Raw genomic sequence first — 19,276 nt, forward strand, 5'->3', positions numbered from 1 at the left:
TTGACGTCAGAGGCTAATAGCTATATTCAGGAGACGAGCTCGAGACCAGCACCTGGTTACTCCACCCCTAGAATGATATGGTTCCAATGTTTTGACGTAGCCTACATTCGTGCTCAGATCATGAACACTTAAAGTATATTTAATGCATATGTCTGCGGTTTCTAGTGCGTGCAAGAGCCGTCGAAAAGAGTTATGAAGGTCTGAGTGTGGCTGATGGAAATTAGTCATTAATGTCAAGCATGATATTAATACACTAACATCCTGTCAAAATTTGTTTGCAAACGTTAAGCGATACAGTAGCGCCAAGTAAGTTGTTTGTAGCACCTACTTACTCCGGACAACTGCGATATATATTCATTCAGGAGTGTGAACTGTACTCTTTATTTAAAAGGATCTGATGTACTGAAAATCAGTCACACCTATAACCCACACCTGACTGAGGTAAGTTGAGTATCGAAGCCAATTCCAGACCAAACTTAACAAGTGTGGCCAGACTGGTAATGTAGCTCAAAGCCCAAACAAATAAAGACCACGAGTAGCTTAGATCAGGCAGAGAATTTTGTGTTAATAATTGTGACAGGTGAGGGTCTGATGGGGGCTAAGAACATGTCTCTCACAATTTTAAATTATTTAGGTTATATTTACCATCTATTTATAATCTCTGACTGGTCCTATGTACACACAGGTATGTGACGCATTACGTCTCCATAAAAGACCTGGGAGAAATTTTGTTCGAAAAAAATCTTATTAAACCCTCCATGTGAATACTTTACCACAACGTTCTTAGTTTAACCTATGGTACAAACTGAGCGAAACTATAAACTTGTTATATTTAAAAAAAAATAAAAATAAATAAATTCTCGAGTGTTCCGACGTAGAATAAAAAAGGGTAATATACAAGTAGCTACACCTAAGAAAGTCACCACTGATACAAATAAACTGAACCCCTCACTGAATGCGGTTCCTTGATATTAAACATTTATCGTAGATATGCAAAAAAATTGCAATATATTGTAAAAGGTGGCGGCTCATGGGCGGAGTGCAGACAGACTTACGATGACAGGTCACCCACCCGTGCAACTCACTTTTTTTTTTTTTTTTAAATGACATTGATGATTGTCAATGGGCATTTGTCCTTTACCTATTATCTAATATATCACACAACTGTCACCAAGTACATTAATTTGGTTAGGGTAATAAAGTAATCTCATCTAACCAGCTCAGCAGTAGAAATATAATGTAAAACGCGGCACCTAACAGTGACAATTAGTGAATTGCTCGTGACGTGACCGAATCGTCGCCTTCTCTTTTTTAATTTTAGATTGGAGTGAAACTTTTAAGGTCTACTCAGGGATCTCTTGTTTTAGTGAATATTCCTAAGGTCTTTCTACACGTTAAGTCTGGTACTACATTACTTTAGGGTTTCGTTGAACATTATATATATATAAATATATATATATATATATATATATATATATATATATATATATATATATATATATATATATATATATATATATATATATATATATATATATATATATATATATATATATATATATATATACACGTTGTTATGGTGGTGTGTTTGAAGACATGCATCTTTGTGGTAGTATTGTAAGCATGTGACAGTTATATATTTCTGCATGGGTGAGTGTAGTCGAGTTCCTTCAGTTTGTATTCAGACTGAAATATTCTACAGTATTTCACTATATCCTGTGTTGTCTACAAAAAGGTGATTTACCCGTCAGTTTCACAAGTCACATAGAACCTAAAATTTCTTGAAAAAAATAGTAAATGACGAGGTGAGCCATTCATTCAGTAAGGGGGACCTGAAGGTGTTGGGTGAGGGTAGCGTAAGAGGTGCGGGTGTTGGACTGGTTTACGAGGGAGTGGTGGCGATGCTGCGACGGTCGTTTGGGGATGTGTGGCGAGTCAGGGCGGCGCTGGGTGCCTCTGGTGCCTGGGCAAGTGCCAGCGACGGGAGGGAGGGCCCGCCTGGTCAACCCCAGCGCCGCCAGTGTGTCACCACCGCTCTCACCAACACCACCACCAATATCTGTTGCACCAACACACCCACGCCCTCGAGGCTCTGTCCTCCTTCAGGTTCGCCAGCACAGTTCCTTCAGGATACCCGTGAGCAAAGCCACTGTCAGCAGTTGGTTGGCCACGCACCAACACAAGCAGTCGGGATATAGCGAGCGTAGGGCCTAAGTGCCTTGGGATATAATGGTGATGGAGGTGTCCTCAGTCGACTTCGAGGTGTTCGGGAAGGTCCAGGGTGAGTAGGGTAGTCCCAGGTCACCCGTGTCCGTCCCTCCCTCCCTCCCTCTCTCCTCCAGTAGGCTCCGTATAGAATCTTCTGCTCTCATATAGTTAGTGCTACAGAGATCAGCACCGCTAGTGCAGACAAAAGTCAGGCGTAACTTTCAGGGTTTTGCCAGGCGCTCGTGATTGCCCATGTGGTTGGTTTCCATCAATGTCAACCTGTCAGTGTAGGTTTAACTCGTATAAAGAACACTGTCAACATTGCCACGTGGGGGATATTAATAGGATAACCCCACATTACCAACAACCCCCTACCCCACACAATATCCACCATCCCACACAAGCCCCACACTATATCCACCATCCCACACAAGCCCCACACTATATCCACCATCCCACACAAGCCCCACACAATATCCACCATCCCACACAAGCCCCACACTATATCCACCATCCCACACAAGCCCCACACAATATACACCATCCCACACAAGCCCCACACAATATCCACCATCCCACACAACCCCCACACTATATTCACCATCCCACACAAGCCCCACACAATATCCACCATCCCACACACATCCACCATCCCACAACCCCCACACACAATATCCACCATCCACCATCCCACACAAGCCCCACACTATATCCACCATCCCACACAAGCCCACAATATCCACCATCCCACACAAGCCCCACACAATATCCACCATCCCACACAAGCCCCACACTATATCCACCATCCCACACAAGCCCCACACAATATCCACCATCCCACACAAGCCCCACACAATATCCACCATCCCACACAAGCCCCACACTATATCCACCATCCCACACAACCCCCACACTATATTCACCATCCCACACTACCCACCAGCAACCCAACACTGTGCTCACAGCCCCCACACTGTCCACCCACAATTCCACACAACTCACAACCCCTTCACTATCCTCAACCTCAAACTACCCATCCAAAATTCCAGACTGCGCTCATAACCCCACACTACCCACACTGTACTCAACCCACACTGCACTCCCCACTGTGCGTACAACCCCTCACTGTACTCACAATTCTACACAGTACCCACCCAATAACCCCACAACTCATCACTGTAACCACAACCCTATATTTTACCCTCATCCTTATATACATTATACTCAAACCCACACTGTATCTTCAACCTCACGCTTCCCACAGCCCCACTCCGTACCTATAACCCCAAACCACTTCCCACAACCTCACAAGGTACCTACAATCCCACATAAGCTCGGAATGAAGGTTGGTCTTGCCAGCCAGGTCTGTGCCAAGAAGTGAGTATCACCTGAGATGCTTGGGTCATCCCTCAAGGTGTGACGACAGTACTTCAACTAGACAATGATTGATATAGTTACCTCCCCATCAGTCAGTTAAAATATGTATCCCCCCCCCACTCTAAAGTACTCTAAGTTGTAATCCTGCTGTATTGTATATTATTTGCAGTGCATTTTTTATTTATTTATTATAAGTGTTTTTTAAGCTTCTTTCATGACTAACCGACCAAAAACATACATACGAGTTCTATCTTAGCCAGAATGAAATACATAAAGGATACTTTGCCCTCTAAAGGGTTAAAGACCTTCGATGTTAAAGCGCAGCAACAACATAACAACGTCAACGACCTAAAAAAAAAAGAATCCGCGTAATGAAGGTTCATGGAGCACCTGTCATTGTTCACGCTGTCGGCCACACGACCACCTCGCACTAACGCAGCAATGACTATTATTATTCTCTTGTTTCTGTTGTCTTCATCTTTTTCCATTATGTAGGCTCTTTAAAATATTTATATGTGTGGAATTTTACAGTTACGATGGCCGAAGAAACATTATAATTACTCGGTTAAATACTTCAACAATGGATGTTAACAACTGTGTGCTTAAGACAGGTTTTGAAGTTCAATAAAGATGACACATGTCAGTGAGCCAGTTCAGATATCATGAAGGTGTCATGGAGTGTCATGGAGTGTCAGATAACCAGTTCAGATATCATGGACAGGTGTTTGGAGTGTCATGGTGTGTCAGATAACCAGTTCAGATGTCATGAAAACATGTATGTGTGTGTTAGAAAGGTGGCCCCACTAGTCATAAAGTGTGTGTGTGTGTGTGTGTGTGTGTGTGTGTGTGTGTGTGTGTGTGTGTGGAGGAAGATAAGTTGGACAGAGAACAGAATACGTGAGAGTGGTGTGGTTGCGTGGATGGGAGAAGTTGGGGAGTTTCTGCAAGGTATTGTCCGGGAGGAGCTGTTGTGCTGGTTTATTTTTACTCCAGAACCTCCTAGTGGTGTGGTGGCTCGAGCGACTCTGATGGTGGTGGCAGTGCCGGCCATACCCATAAAGCTCCCAAAGCCTGGTGGCAAGGGATCCTGTTTCTCGAGAACCGTGTTATCCTGGGCTGGGTCGGGGGAGAGGCACCAGGTGTTTGGAGGGTCTCCACCGGAGGGGTTTTGGGTCCAGGGGCTCTGGCTGGATAGCTGATCTAAGCATTAGCAAAATTCGTCCGTCGTAGTGTGTGTTTGTGTGTGTGTGTATTATTTTTCCTTTCACTCACTCTTCACGCCTTTCTATCGCCCCAAGGGCGGACCCCCCCCCCCCTCCTTTTCACCAGAAAGTTCCAATACTTTTTTAATGCAATATTGTACCCAAGCATTTTTGTATAGTAAAAAGTAATTATTGACTTCAGAATATCTCCTACTGCTAATATAAAGTGCACGTGCTTGAAAAAAAAAGATGAAATTAATTAGATTTCAAAAAGTGCATTATATAAAAAAATATATAATATATATATATATATATATATATATATATATATATATATATATATATATATATATATATATAGTATATATATATATATATAGTATATATATATATATATATATATATATATATATATATATATATATATATATATATATATATATATATATATATATATATATCCCCCTCAGTGGGCTCGCTGTACTCGCCATGTTCCCCCACCCAAAACTTCTTGGATTCCCCACTTTGGATATTCCTAGATCCAACCCTGCTTCTTCCCCATTTCCTTTCCATCCCTTAATATTCCTCTGTGCACCGTATACTTGCGTTATCTCTACACATGCTGAGCCAATTGTAAACCTGAATGACGATTTTACTGAATTAATATCTATCTATCCATCTACCTATCCATGGGGGAGACATACAAGATGTTCACAAGAGAGTCAAGGGGACGTTTTATTGTTCCTTGTCATGACTTCAATCCTTACACGATCTTTGTACTTACTGAGTAACATCCAGGCTAGACTGGGGGAAGGGAACTGCCACAAAAGCTCGTAATACACACATGAAAAGTGTTTCCTTCTAACCTATCTTTCAGGTTAACCCCTTAACTATTTTAACGCTGAAATTTAATTTGCTTGGGACTATAATTTTGATGACCGGATTTGATGAGTGAAATTGTTGGTTATACAGGTATGTCTTTCTGAACACTTTAATGTTAGTCACTTATTGCTGTCACTATGTCAGATTACTCTTAATGTTTGGACAGCTTCATAATTACCACTGTTGTTATTTCAAGTTTATCTCACAGTATAGATATCGTCGTGTTTTCACTTCTCTTTCCCACGGTGTACGACAGTTTCAGCTTGACAAATGGCAGTGCGCGGCGTGCTGCCCTAACTTCTCAACCGCATTAATTATATAATTAAACCCTTAACTTTACTCCTGGAGCCATATTTGATGAAACTGCAAAACTTCATTTATGACGCCAAATGGTGAATTAGTAACAACACAGAGATAATAGATATAAGGCCACTGTACTACACTGTATGCATGTGAAAGACATGGATAAAACTGAGCTTATGATAACAAGAAATTGAAGAAATTACACCAAGATCAGTATTTATAATGGAAAACGTCATTTGATGGGTTTTCCTCGGTTTCATCTAAAAATATGTCATTGCTGTAAAAAATTACCCAATAATTATTGTTTTGAAGCGTAATGTACCAGACACCGCCAGGTAGACGCGGGCCAAGTGGGTCATGTTTGCTTCAAGTAAATTACTTAAAAGAACATAAGAACATAAGAAAATAAGGAGTCTGCAATACCCCGGTTGGCCTGTGCATGGCAGCTCCTGTCGAGAGTTACTACCACTCTATCATCCATGAATCTATCTAGCCTCCTTTTAAAACTTTCCAGCGTTCCAGCACTTACTACAAAGTTGCGAAGCTTGTTCCACTCGTCTACCACCCTATTTGTGAACCAGTTCCTTTCTATCTCCCTCCTAAACCTAAACTTATCCAATTTAAACCCGTTGCTATGAGTCCTATCCTGCTCGGATATTATAAGAACTTTATTTATATCTCCTTTATTTATTCCTTTCACCCACTTAAATACTTCTATCATATCTCCCCGCGCTCTTCGTCTTTCTAGGGGATGCAAGTTTAGTTTCTTTAATCTATCTTGATATGGAAGGTTTCTAAGTCCCGGAATCATTTTCGTCATTCTTCGCTGCACCGACTCCAGTGAATTGATATCCATTCTATAATAAGGGCACCAGAACTGAACAGCATAATCGAGGTGCAGCCTGACTAGCGCAAGATATAGTTGCAATATGACCTCCACACTCTTATTACTTACACTTCTAGATATAAAACCTAATACTCTGTTTGCCTTATTTCGAACATGAACGCATTGTTTTCTAGGCCGTAGGTCCGGGCTTACAAGTACCCCTAAATCTGTTTCACAAATCGACTTCTCTAGGTTGATGTTGTTAAAGCTGTATACATTGACAGTATTTGTTCTTCCAATATTAAGTACGCTGCACTTGCTGATGTTGAATTTCATTTGCCATTTTTCTGACCACTCCTGCAGTTTATTTAAATCCTTCTGTAGTGCATTTGCATCCTGCCCTGAATTAAATCTGCCGCCCTATTTTGGTGTCATCCTCAAACTTGCTTATGTCACTGCTGATCCCAGTATCTATATTGTTTATGTAGATTATGAACAAGAGTGGGCCCAGTTCTGACCCCTGGGTAACCCCACTTGTTACACAGCCCCACTCAGATTTAACACAATCTACGTTGACCCTCTGTGTTTTATCGGTGAGCCATGTATTTGGTATACGGTGTTATGCCTTTTTTTCTTGTGATGGAATTTACAGATTCAGGAGTAAAAGGCAGTTGTTTGTGACTGTAAAACAGTTTATGATGATGTGTCTGTGACGTTACGTGTGAGCAGACTAAAAGCAGAGTGAGATACAGCCAAAATCTTAAGATTCCTGAGCGCCATAACCGTCACAATAAATGGGTTGATGTTTTGCCAGAGATGATGTCTCGTTTCCGAACCGAGCCCACGACTCGAGCTCACACTAGCCAGCAAGTCGGTGGCTCCTTGGGGTGGGTCATTCAAGGAAAGTTTTGTTTGGTTGTCGAATAAGTCGGTAACAGATATACTCACGGCTTTATTTCGTGGAAAATGTGTTCATCTTATTCATCTTGTGTTGACAAACAGTTGTATGTTATTAGAAAAACTTTGTATTTTCCCATCTGTATCATTTTGAAGGTATTATTCTGAGCTAGCAATGATCTCGTCAGGCATTTGTCCCGGGTATCCTTGTACTGCCCTGTCTCTGTGTGTCGTATCTTGGGATAATTTCCAGCATCACCCCCCCCCCCCCTATACCATCTTTATACTCTGATGCGTGTATACGTTGGTAGAGCAAGAAAAGATAGTTTGGATGTTGAAGCTCCAAAAGAGTTCTTTGTTAACTTTGGTAGATCAAGAGAAGGTTTATAATATACAAGAAAAGATGATTTGGGACTCAAGAATCAATAGAAAAATACATGCTATCCTAATGAACGATCAAAAGAGTGTGGATCAATTGTTCATTTATCGAACAACGGCTTGCGGAACATTACCCCACATTCCTCAAGAGCACGAAGAAGAACTTAAGAGAGAGAGAAACGTGACGAGAAAGGCACAGAATGTGCCGAGGGTGATGACAGTGACAAGAGATCCGAGAGGTGGGCCAAGGTCGACAGATTTTTAGAGGTGTGATGGAGGAGATCCTGAGAGCACGACGGGCCAGGGAAACCACTATAGAGTGACTCATTGTGGCTCACATCGGCAAGTATGGCGCCAGACCTAAAACTGATTCATCTATCGTCGTACGCAGCTCTGAACCATGAAGCCCGTTGTTACCTATTGCCGTACGCTTCTATATAATACACTTTTTGCATTACTGGCATTGCCACGGATAATATAATTTATTTTTACAATGAACACCTAGCATCCATGACATTCTATGAATGATAGTTTCCTCAACCATCGCGATAACCCGCATGTAACATCGAGGAGGAGTTTGTTGCATCATACGTCGTAAGGACGACGTAAAGACTCGTAAACAAAACATATCAAAGTCATGATGAGGTCTGTTTACTGATGGTATGTACACTCCCGCGCCATAGTTTCAATGCACCCTCTACCCCTACTCCTGGCTCGAGGGAAGTAGCAGTCAGGGCTGCAAACCGAACGGTCCCTCTTGTATAGTAGTGTTAAGTATGGTGATGGTAAAAAGTGTTGTGAAAACACTAAAAAGCCTGTATCGTGCATATATTCTCTCAAATATTACGTCATGAACTGCTATTCGTACAATCCAGCGAAGCTTCGAGCCACCACATTGCACCACTGAACGATGAGTGGGAGGAAGTGAGAGAGGGGGGGGGAGGGGACTTTCGGTATGAAGCCAAGGCTACGACTTCCATCGAGTCAGGAGTAGGGGTAGCCGGTAGAGGGTGCCTCGAAACTATGGCGCGTGAGTGTACGCTGTTGAAATTGGCACCATAAAATAGGTGCTGCACTGGTCTATTCTAGCATGGCGTAAGTAACCAAACGCTCACCTTGTGTGGATTAAGAGAGTTTAGGTTTGGTTAAAATGTAGCCTGGTATTCGTTGCTGCGTAATCAATCAGAGCACCGTCCTCATATCAGAGGGTTGGCGACCACAATTGCTTCTAGTAGGTGTTTAACGGCAATAATATCTAATGACTTGTGTTAGTATTCGTGTGATTGAATATGCAAAGATAGTTCATGAATTATGTGACCATGTTGAGGAATGTCTGTTTTTGGCCTTGGATACACCGTAGTCAAGGAAACAAATCTTAATCAGTTCACACATATTTACAATACTGTTAAAATAAATTACTCCCCTTACGACATTGCCGGCATTTCTCGTTTGTTTACGCGTCTCCGTGCGATTCACATTACTCTTGGCATTCACGGTGATATTTGTCGCGGTGAAAAACTTGTCCTATTCACTTATCTCTAACCAGTACCATAGTAGACCTACCACTGCGCCCTGAGTTCAGAATTACAATACAAGGGAAGGAGAATTTTCACCCTAGTGAACCTGGTAAAGATTTACATAAAGCTCTGAGGAATTTGTTCATAAGATTTTTTTAATTATAAACAATTTGAGAAGTAACATTGAATGCTGATTTTGACGTAAATCATGAAGTAGGTGCATATCGCACATTTCCTTGAGGTAGAGTATCAAGCTGTGTATAGGGTAAGCTGTTACCACTATGGTACTGGAGGAAATACGAAGATGAATGAAATTGCAAATTAAGAATCAGTATTTTATTTACACATATTACTTATTTCCTGCTGCATCAACATACTGTATGACAATACATAAAGTAGTCCATTCCTGAAACTGATATTCCACATTAATTATTATGAACAACACAAGTAATTCTAGTGTGGAAAAATTACCCTGTGACTTAATATTAAACTATTTTTGTATTTAGGTTATTTGAAGAAACTGTTGTGCTCCCATAATTTCTCGTCATTCTCCTGTCTTTTAGTCAGCAGTTGGGAGTTCAGACTTGTGACTATGTGTTGCACAACTAAGGTATTCGGTTATGAAAAACATGGCCAAATATACTGTACATTACTGTACTTTAATAAGGACTTTCTTAGAACAATTTTGTTCGTCATTCTTTACCTGCGCGAAATATTTCCATATTTCTGGTTAACTTTTCAGCATTCTTTTGTGCAGCAAGTTCTTCATCAGTCTTTAAATCTTCATCAGCTAGGTTTACATGTGCACGTGAGTTAAGAGTTAACAATAGCTACAGTGTTTTCCACAGCAACGATTCAAGATGATAAAGTGACAATATCAGCCGAGACGCATTTCATATATTTTATCGTTAATATTTTGGACATTAAGCTTTGAGGGTAAAATATGACTTTAAAACTTTTTATTAATTTAAACAACTTATTTCCAGAGGTATAGAGAACACTGGCAACATTAAACAGTCGTATTTTTTGCACAGCTGCATATACTGTGCATTGGATATTGGTTAATCTCTCAAATTTAAATAGACGATGGCTGAAAATAATACTGTATGTATAATAGGTACAGTATATTTTCTTTTTATAACGAACACTTGTAATGTTAGGTTACTCAGTTCCATACACTGCCCTTACATGAAACATCCCTCTCCTCGGTGTTCCAGTTGAAAGCTGCTTAATTAAAAGTTCCAAATATTTCATAGGTAGTATATGATGTTTTTTGTTCTCGTTTTATTTGGGGATTTATATTTTTAGGTGATTAAATGCCAATCAAACATACTTTTCTGTTGTGTCTACAAGGAAAGAGTTTTCTTATTTTCTTTAATCTTACAAACTATTCCGAACTGTTTGCATTGTCTAGTGATCCCTACACTGTCACTGCCGCTTGACCTAGCTGGTGCCTCACACTGGCTGGGGATGAACGGATTTTCTTAGAATTTCAGCATTGCAAAGGTTGCAACAAGTATTATTTGTTAGACCTATATAGTGATTGAAAACCAAAGATTATGACTGCCAGAATATCATACGTTAAGTTTTATGCCTGGAGACATGAGTCTTTCAACCTAGATACAGTGGTTACTCTCAACCCATTTGAAAATAAACATGAAGACACTAACACTGAATCACCATCAATGGTGCTAAAAAAATTAACGGGAGTATACAGTGAACGCCATCACAGTTCTGTTTCTCTGTTGGCTAAAAACAAGAACAACTTGAAACCACCCCTTGGCGAGTCTCACGTATTACAGTAACTAAGTTTAGTCAGTACAGGCTTAACCATAGTCCACAAAATAATGGAACGGAAGTTTTACAGTACAATAACATCGAAATCAGTGTAGTTGATGAAACCGATTGTCCGGTTTTTATGATCTGGAAACACTTGTAGTTGCTCTGATATATCGAACATTAGATGATGCAGACTAAACGCACGGTATATGGAGGGTAAATTTATAAGTAGGGCCAATGTTGTGCAAAATATCCACCGGTACCACTATGAAATAAGTCATTGGTGATATATTTTGCACAATAACGACGCAAGATAAGTCACACCACAAAACATTTACCCAGGTGTGGTTTCAGATATGGTTTTAATAAAGTTAGTGTTCTTTAATATCTTGACCTGAACATATCCTGTGAGTTGCTCATGGGAGTACTGATCTATCAGTGCGTATAGGGATAATATGCCCCCTTCCACATAGGTCTAGTGTGGCTTCTATCTATGAGTGTGGGAGGGAAGCAGTCCTTTGGTTAAAGTTCAGGGGTGGCTTCTGCTAATTAGCTAGCCTTAGTCTGCAGATGGATAATATGCGAGTACTACTGTGCGGTACTACTGTGCAACTAGAGGATCACCAACCACCACTAATCCGATAATTTGAGCAAAGAGTTTGAAGGACATTCTACAATCTGGGTAGTTATTTCGTAGGCCTTCAGCGGGTTTGTTTATATACATATAACGCAATAGATAGACCTTGACACAGAACGGATGTTTTTTTGGTTCCGCGCATGGCCGCGCATGCGGATTATAGTAAAACGGTAGATATTTGCATGTGACATTTCGCACAACACCGGGTTAGGAATGACCTGAAAAATTCGAGGTCACAGTTTTTGACATGGTTTCTAAGCATAAGTTTTGACAATTTATTTTATTTTATTATTTTTAATGTTCTTGTGCATTACATGGTATATTGACGAAGTTGATTTGATCAGGACACGTTAACAGAAAGGTGAAAACGGCCGACTGCATAATACTACTTTCTCGAAAGAGGAATTTAATATACCTGACCAGAATTCGAGTTTTCTGACCTCAAAAAATAACCCGACTGATCATTGACCCAAGTGTAAATACTGAAACACCGGTACACTGTGCCTGCATTCTTTTAGAATCTGGTCTTTTACTGTATGTGTGGATATTTTCAGAAGTGTGCGCTAGACAGTGTAAATATGACGCTACTGTTAAAAATAAATGGACCGTTAACTCGGTAGCAGCTTCCTGCACCAGTCACAAAGTCAAAAGGCTGTCAGCTCATTCATTGGAGTCCATGTCACAAGCTATCAAGTGAGCTGTACAAGGAAAATATTTCTTAACTTAGTAGTCAATCACATAACTGCTGAATATGAATGCGACTGCCATAAATTTACTCGTGGTGAGGTAGATGTTTGGCCCGCCTATGCCTTGACGTGTGGCCAGTGCTTCCAAGTTCCACCCGCAATATTTTAAATTCCTCGGATGAGCTTCAAAAATTCCTGAGATTCCATGAAAATTCCTTAGATTTTTTTTTCTGTATATATACATATATATATTTTACATATCTTATGTACAGGCAAATATATGAATAAAATAGTGCTTCAATACTGACGACGAAATAGCTTAGGAAAAAGATGTCAAATGCTTCCAGCCACAGTAACTAGCAGTACTTCCGCCTTTACACCATGGTGTTATCATATTTTTCTGGTATTCTAGATATACATACATATGCATAAGTACATATGGTAAAAGGTGCAATGAAAAGAAGAATAGGCATGAAGAGTTTCAATTAATTTGTATTCCCAATGGCAGTAATTATCTCACACTTTGACCTCTCTACTTATTTCCTCAAGAAATTTCTTACGCAAATTAGCAGCTTGTTCATCATCTACATTTGCTACCATTCTCGAATGAAGCTGAAGCATCTCTTTGGGAGGATCTAAGGTTGCAGCCACACGGCTCCCCCTTTGCTGCAACCATAGTTTTGATGTCAAAAGACATAGAAGACTCTCATGCTTTAGAGCTGCTCTGTGATCTCTCTTGATAAGCTTAAGCTGACTAAAAACTCTTTCTACAGAAGCATTAGAGAATGGGAAGGAAAAAAGCACATATATTACTTTAGACAAGTTAGGATACATCTGGTTTCCTACAGCATTTTTTGCCTGAAGAAGAGGAGCCAATAATCTTGACTGCTCATATCACTAGCAACATTAGGGCACATAGCATGCTGCCTCCATTCATTGTCCAAAGTTTGCATATCAACAATGTCCTTAAGATATGGCATTTGTTTTAATAAATGCAGCAAAGCTGGCACTTTCATGTTCCATGCAGTGGAAGGAGACAGTCATTCAAGGAAGTCAAACTTTTCAAGATCACTGAACCTCAAATGAATCTGCTGCACACATTCAATTAGGAATTCCCTACAATGAGTGAGAAACAATTGTACATCAGGGTGGCTCTCTCCTATGTGTTTGGTTATGTTGTTCAAAGTATCTGTTGCTGCAATGCCAATGTAAACTTTGCTCAGTGGAACATAGTGCTGCTCTTGCTTAGGAGCAATTTTATCAATATCAGTCTCTCTAAGATATGAGTACTGCATGAAATCTGAGCACAATGATGATAACAGACTAGACACTTCTTTTTTAAGTAAGTGCAACAATGGCATGTCACTTTAAAAGAATAAGTTGAATGAAACCAGTCTACCAAGGTTAAAGGACATTAATTCAAGGTAAGCTCTGGTAAATTTGTTACCGAGCTTTCTCAAAATGCTGTCATTTGTGTTTGTGGGATCCTCAAATGCAGCATTCTGAAAATAAAGCAGTAATGCATCATATTGCTCTAATATCCTGTCAACACAAGCCTTCATTGACAGCCAGCGAGTGAGTCCAGCTCTTAAGATTTGATGCCTATCAATATCTAGAAAGTCCTGGAATTCTTTCAGTGCATCACGCCTCTGTGAAGATACAAGGAAATGTGAGTAAATATTTCTGCAAAGATCCTCTAATGATTTTGGAAGCTTCAATGATGCATGAGAAGAGTACAAGTTAATCAAGTGACAAGAACATTTTACTGGCAGTATCCATAGGTAATTGCTCGCCAGCAATTGTGACACCGAATGGTTCTTCCCAAACATTGTGTCGCATGTATCTGCACAGAAACCAATGACCAGTGCCGGATTAACCATGAGGCACTGGCCTCAGGCCCCCCGACTCTAAGGGGCCCCCAAATCCAAACATTCTCGAAGTTGAAGTAAATAAAACATGAACTTCGTTCAACGATGTCCTAGCAACGTCTCAATTTTCTGTCTCTTATGAACATTGAATGTGTTATTTTGCAGAAGCTTAATATTGATGAAATCATTGATAAATTTTGGTATATTTTGTTCTTGCTATATATATATATATATATATATATATATATATATATATATATATATATATATATATATATATATATATTATTTTTTATTTTATTTTTTTGAACACACCATGCCTGGTGTTATACCAAGCGTGAAGCCAAGCAACTGTATCCCAACCATAAGCCTGGTTGGAAATCAGCTGAAGAGGCAGTACAGTCACTTGACTCACTATCCCTCCTGAAGGGGGCAGTCCCTTCTGCTTGTGGTGGTTTCCTTTGGATAATATTTACCTTATTTATAACCAAAACATTATTTTCTCCACTTGCTAATGCACGAATTTAGTCGTATTTGAAGCGCGAAATGTAATCAGACTTGGTAAACTATAATAATGACCTAAGGGTGTGATAATAGAGGGTGTGACCGTGACAGGAAGGCACTAATGTAAAGTTATGAAACCCGAAGCCACTACATTGTAAGGGATGGCAGTGTTCTTGGTTGCGGTCCAAAAACATCCAGGATCATGTGTAGTGTCTTCTTCAGACATGTAAATATACTTTATTATGCGAGAAAAAACTTTACACGTGTGTACTTAGAAAAGCGAAAATTCCCAATTTATATGAACTTTAGTTATGATTTCATAAAAAAATTATTGAAAATGTTACATTGAATATCAGAGATTAGGATAAAAGAAGGTTACATGATTACCAAAGATCAGTTACAAAATATATTAGCCTACATAAAATGACCGAACAATGCTGCGTAGTGGGGAAAGTATTGCAATGGGTTCAGGGAGGGTGGGGGTGCCTATATAACTTGACCTGTAGCCAAACTCTTCTCTCATCTCATCTGGCACCAGCTGGCCCCTTGCCTAATGACGACTGGACAACTTGGTGGAATCTCTATCACATAGATAATGCACCTGACATAAAGCATCACAAAAAATTAAACTAACTCAACGTATCATAACTTATCACATATACTGTAGGCCTAATGCAGTTTGGATTTAGAAACAAGTTTTAACCCATCTCAAGCATTCTTACAATATACGACCGTAGAGGCGATATCATGCTTGACCTACGCCACCCAAACTAAGGTAGCTGCTATCTTAATCTAAGATCCTCTGTCATATTATACTGTATTATGTAACGTCCCTAAATGAATGCTATTTAAAGCGTAATCTGACCCAATAACAATAAATTTTTTGAGCCGTATTTTAGGTCAAATATTTCAGCATCAGAAATTCGAAGTTACTGTCCACCAATCAATTTTATCATGACGTTAACATGACTTAGTGTTTTTGTTTGGTGTATCCAAAATCTAATTTATCCCAACTTTTTTACAAAATACAATTTCCTCCCGTTGTAATATACTAATTTATCTTTCTTGCACGCAAATGGATTAACAGAAACAGACGTTATTTGCTTTACAAACCCCTGCACACTGTTGGTTCAAAACGACCCTGCACGATGCTGGTTCAACAAACCCGGCCTGATATTAGTTCAATAAACCGTGCACACCACTGGTTCAACAATCCCTTTGAAGCTATTGGTTAATGTTTTGGTACGATAACTTGATGTTTTTTACGTCTCCAGTGAGGCGACACACGTCATGTTTTGACTAACACTGTAAATAACCTGTCAGCTATCTTCCTCGCCCCGTTAATAGCTTGATGGGCGTTTTATTTATCCATAATATACAGTCAACAACAAAAATTTCTGCACCTTTTGGTTGCGAAAGTCGTCAGACCTCGGGGTGCAGATTTTGTTGTTAACTGTACCTCTAGAATGTTTGGCGTTGCTCAAAATTGACCTTAGTGTTAATAGCAGGGACAAGTGTCGTGCATGAAGGCTATATTAATGTGGAAATCCCTTTAAATAACAATTCCTAGATAATGACATTTGAACTCATCATCACAAATTACAATACTTACTTTATTTACTAAACAGATTTGAAAGAATTAAAATTTGTCAAGTCTATAAAATTTAAATACTTGGATTTAAAACCACGAAAAGATTACGGTTTAACTAAGAGGGGGAAGACTCAAATTGTATCTACCTTTAGAGCAATGTACTAAAAAAAATCATTAGAAAAATTAAAAATATTTTCCTGTATTTTTTCCTACGCAATGTGACAAAATAACTTCAACTCTTGCTTAAGAAATTATATTAAAATTATTTGAACTCTGAAAATAGTTTAGTCTCGCACATCCAACCTTCAGAGCATCCCATTTACATTGACAGCATCGTTGAACCCACGCTCGTTAATATCTTAACACAAACAGCAAGGAACACAAGGAGAGGCTTGTGCCCCCCGAAGAGAAATAACACTCTTTCTATTGGACCGGACGCCCTATGGCCTTGAGATGAGCCAAGAACCTCTTAGACAGCGCGAGGCAGGCCGCGAACACTGCACATGCATATTTGACTGAGCGCTACCAAAGATACTACATTCAATAAGATGCGCCACGCAGAACCTGCCTTATGACTTTTCTGTAATCTAAGCGACAAACGGCTGTGGTTAACTCTGGGCTTTCTCGCTCTGCAGTCACACCAAAGGCAACTCGATTACTGGTACTTTTTTGCTGCATAGTGCAGTAGCTCCATTTCAATTATATACATACAAAAAAGATGAATACTTTTCATTGGAAATAGGAAATTCAAGTAAACGACTATTGCAATAAAAAGTATGTACAGAAAGCATTTATTAGTGTGAAAAGGTTTCACTGAATAATTAATATCAAGGGGTGGATCTAGGAGGGTCCTGGAGGGTCCGTACCCCCCTTTTCATCAGAAAATTCCAATACCTTTTCTTTAATGCAGTATTGTACTCAGGCGTTTGTGTACAGTAAAAAGTAATTACTCTGACCTCAGAATATCTCCCAATATCAAGTGCACATGGCTTCAAAATGGCCTCAAAATGCCTATAATATTGGTCAGATTTAAAAAAAATCGGGGGGGGGGGCTTACAATGCCCCCTCAAACCCCCCCCCCCAGGCTGGGTGGGCTCGCTGTGCTCGCCATGTTCCCTCAACCACAACTTCTCGGACCCCCCCGTCCTCCCTTTTTATATTCCTGGATCCGCCCCTGATTCATAAATCATGTTTAGTAAAGAAAAAAAATGAGCACTATGAAAACCTAAGTTGTATTAAGCTATATTGAGTATGAGTATATTAAGAATCAGCCTGAATATTCAAACAAGACAATGGTACCGCATTAGTTTATAGCAATTCTACAGTTAATCATGCAAAAGTTGTAATGACATATCTGTAAGGAATAGGAATAATTTTAAATTTGGACATTTGCCTTTGCTGTTGGAGCATTCCACTGCTAAACAGTAACTGGAACAGCCTTCACTACTCGGCGACAGGATGTAAACAAACCACGGCCAGCTGGACTGCAGTCACCCGATTACAATGGGGGAAGACAAGAGTGGCGCATTTTTTTAATAGTATCTTTGGCGCTACAACGGTGATCCGGAGGGTCCGAGGGTGACAGGACTGCGCGTCCCCAATTTTTACCTGCTACACAAGGCTTAAAGGCTATTTTTTCGTGGTTTGGGTCCTAGTCAAGGCGACAGGTAATCAGGTTTTGTACAGTATTTAGATCATGTGAGTGGTCCTTGGGAAATTTGGTGAGCCACATTTTTTTTTAATAACTCGTTCTTAAAGGGAAGAAAACTTAACAGGACCAATATCTCATCTTTTGTACTTACATGCCCTGGGACAGTGGGATATCCGGACAACCTACCTGATACTGTAACGCTTGGCACCCACTTCCAATGTTACGTAACCAACCACAAAAATAGACAACCTTCTTAAACGCATATGATCCTGAACTCGGAGAGGTATCTGCCAGCCATCAACAAATTAATTCTTGTACTACTATACTGGATTTCAAAACCTCAATACAGTACTACTCCTTATAAGTTTTACGTCTAAATGTATGTAAACTAAAAGCAATATCACTGGAGATTCATTAAGCGTGACACAACACTAAGTAAAAACCAGGCAAACAAGAACAACAAAACTGTAAGTGGGTGTCAACTCTGTTTTTCCAATTAAGGCAACATCAGTTCTACTCGTCAACGGATGACCGTACCTGATCCAATCTCGTGTGAGAATCCCAACCTTTGATTTTCTCTTTTTAATTTGTTGAGTTTCACTCCGGCAATCGTTCACATGCTATGGTAATTCTGGGACTTGGCTAAATGCATTTTTTTTTATTTCCTCGTGCCAAGGAGTTAATAGGATACGTAAATTTTGCTTCAGTTTCGTTACTCAATTTATCAGATAACGTATTTTTACGTGCAACCACGTTGATCCTAAAATTTATTACTGTACGTAAATATTTTCGAAGTAGTGTTCAGAATGTCTTACAGCTGTTTTCTTTCATTCTTACATATAATGTAGTTAAGAACCAGAAAACGATACTTGTGGAGATCGTTAGCTCACTTTTATTATCGTATCCTAGGATAAGTAAGAACTTTTGCACATCTGTCTTCTTGTAACTATCTGATGAGCGGGAATACTGT

At 39.7% G+C, this 19,276-nt stretch overlaps 1 protein-coding gene across 1 annotated transcript in view; it reads left to right on the top strand.

Annotated features, from left to right (window-relative positions):
- The first annotated feature begins 1,994 nt into the window (after positions 1-1,994).
- Positions 1,995-19,276, top strand: part of LOC121854499 (acylphosphatase-2-like) — a 48,183-nt gene continuing 30,901 nt past the window's right edge. Inside the window, exon 1 of the mRNA XM_042349180.1 lies at positions 1,995-2,281. Within this exon, the coding sequence (XP_042205114.1) occupies positions 2,230-2,281 (52 nt within the window). The 5' untranslated portion in view covers positions 1,995-2,229. The remainder of the gene's footprint in view (positions 2,282-19,276) is intronic.

The sequence above is a fragment of the Homarus americanus genome, unplaced genomic scaffold (genome assembly GCF_018991925.1).
Source record: "Homarus americanus isolate GMGI-L3 unplaced genomic scaffold, GMGI_Hamer_2.0 scaffold51354, whole genome shotgun sequence".
Taxonomy (NCBI): domain Eukaryota; kingdom Metazoa; phylum Arthropoda; class Malacostraca; order Decapoda; family Nephropidae; genus Homarus; species Homarus americanus.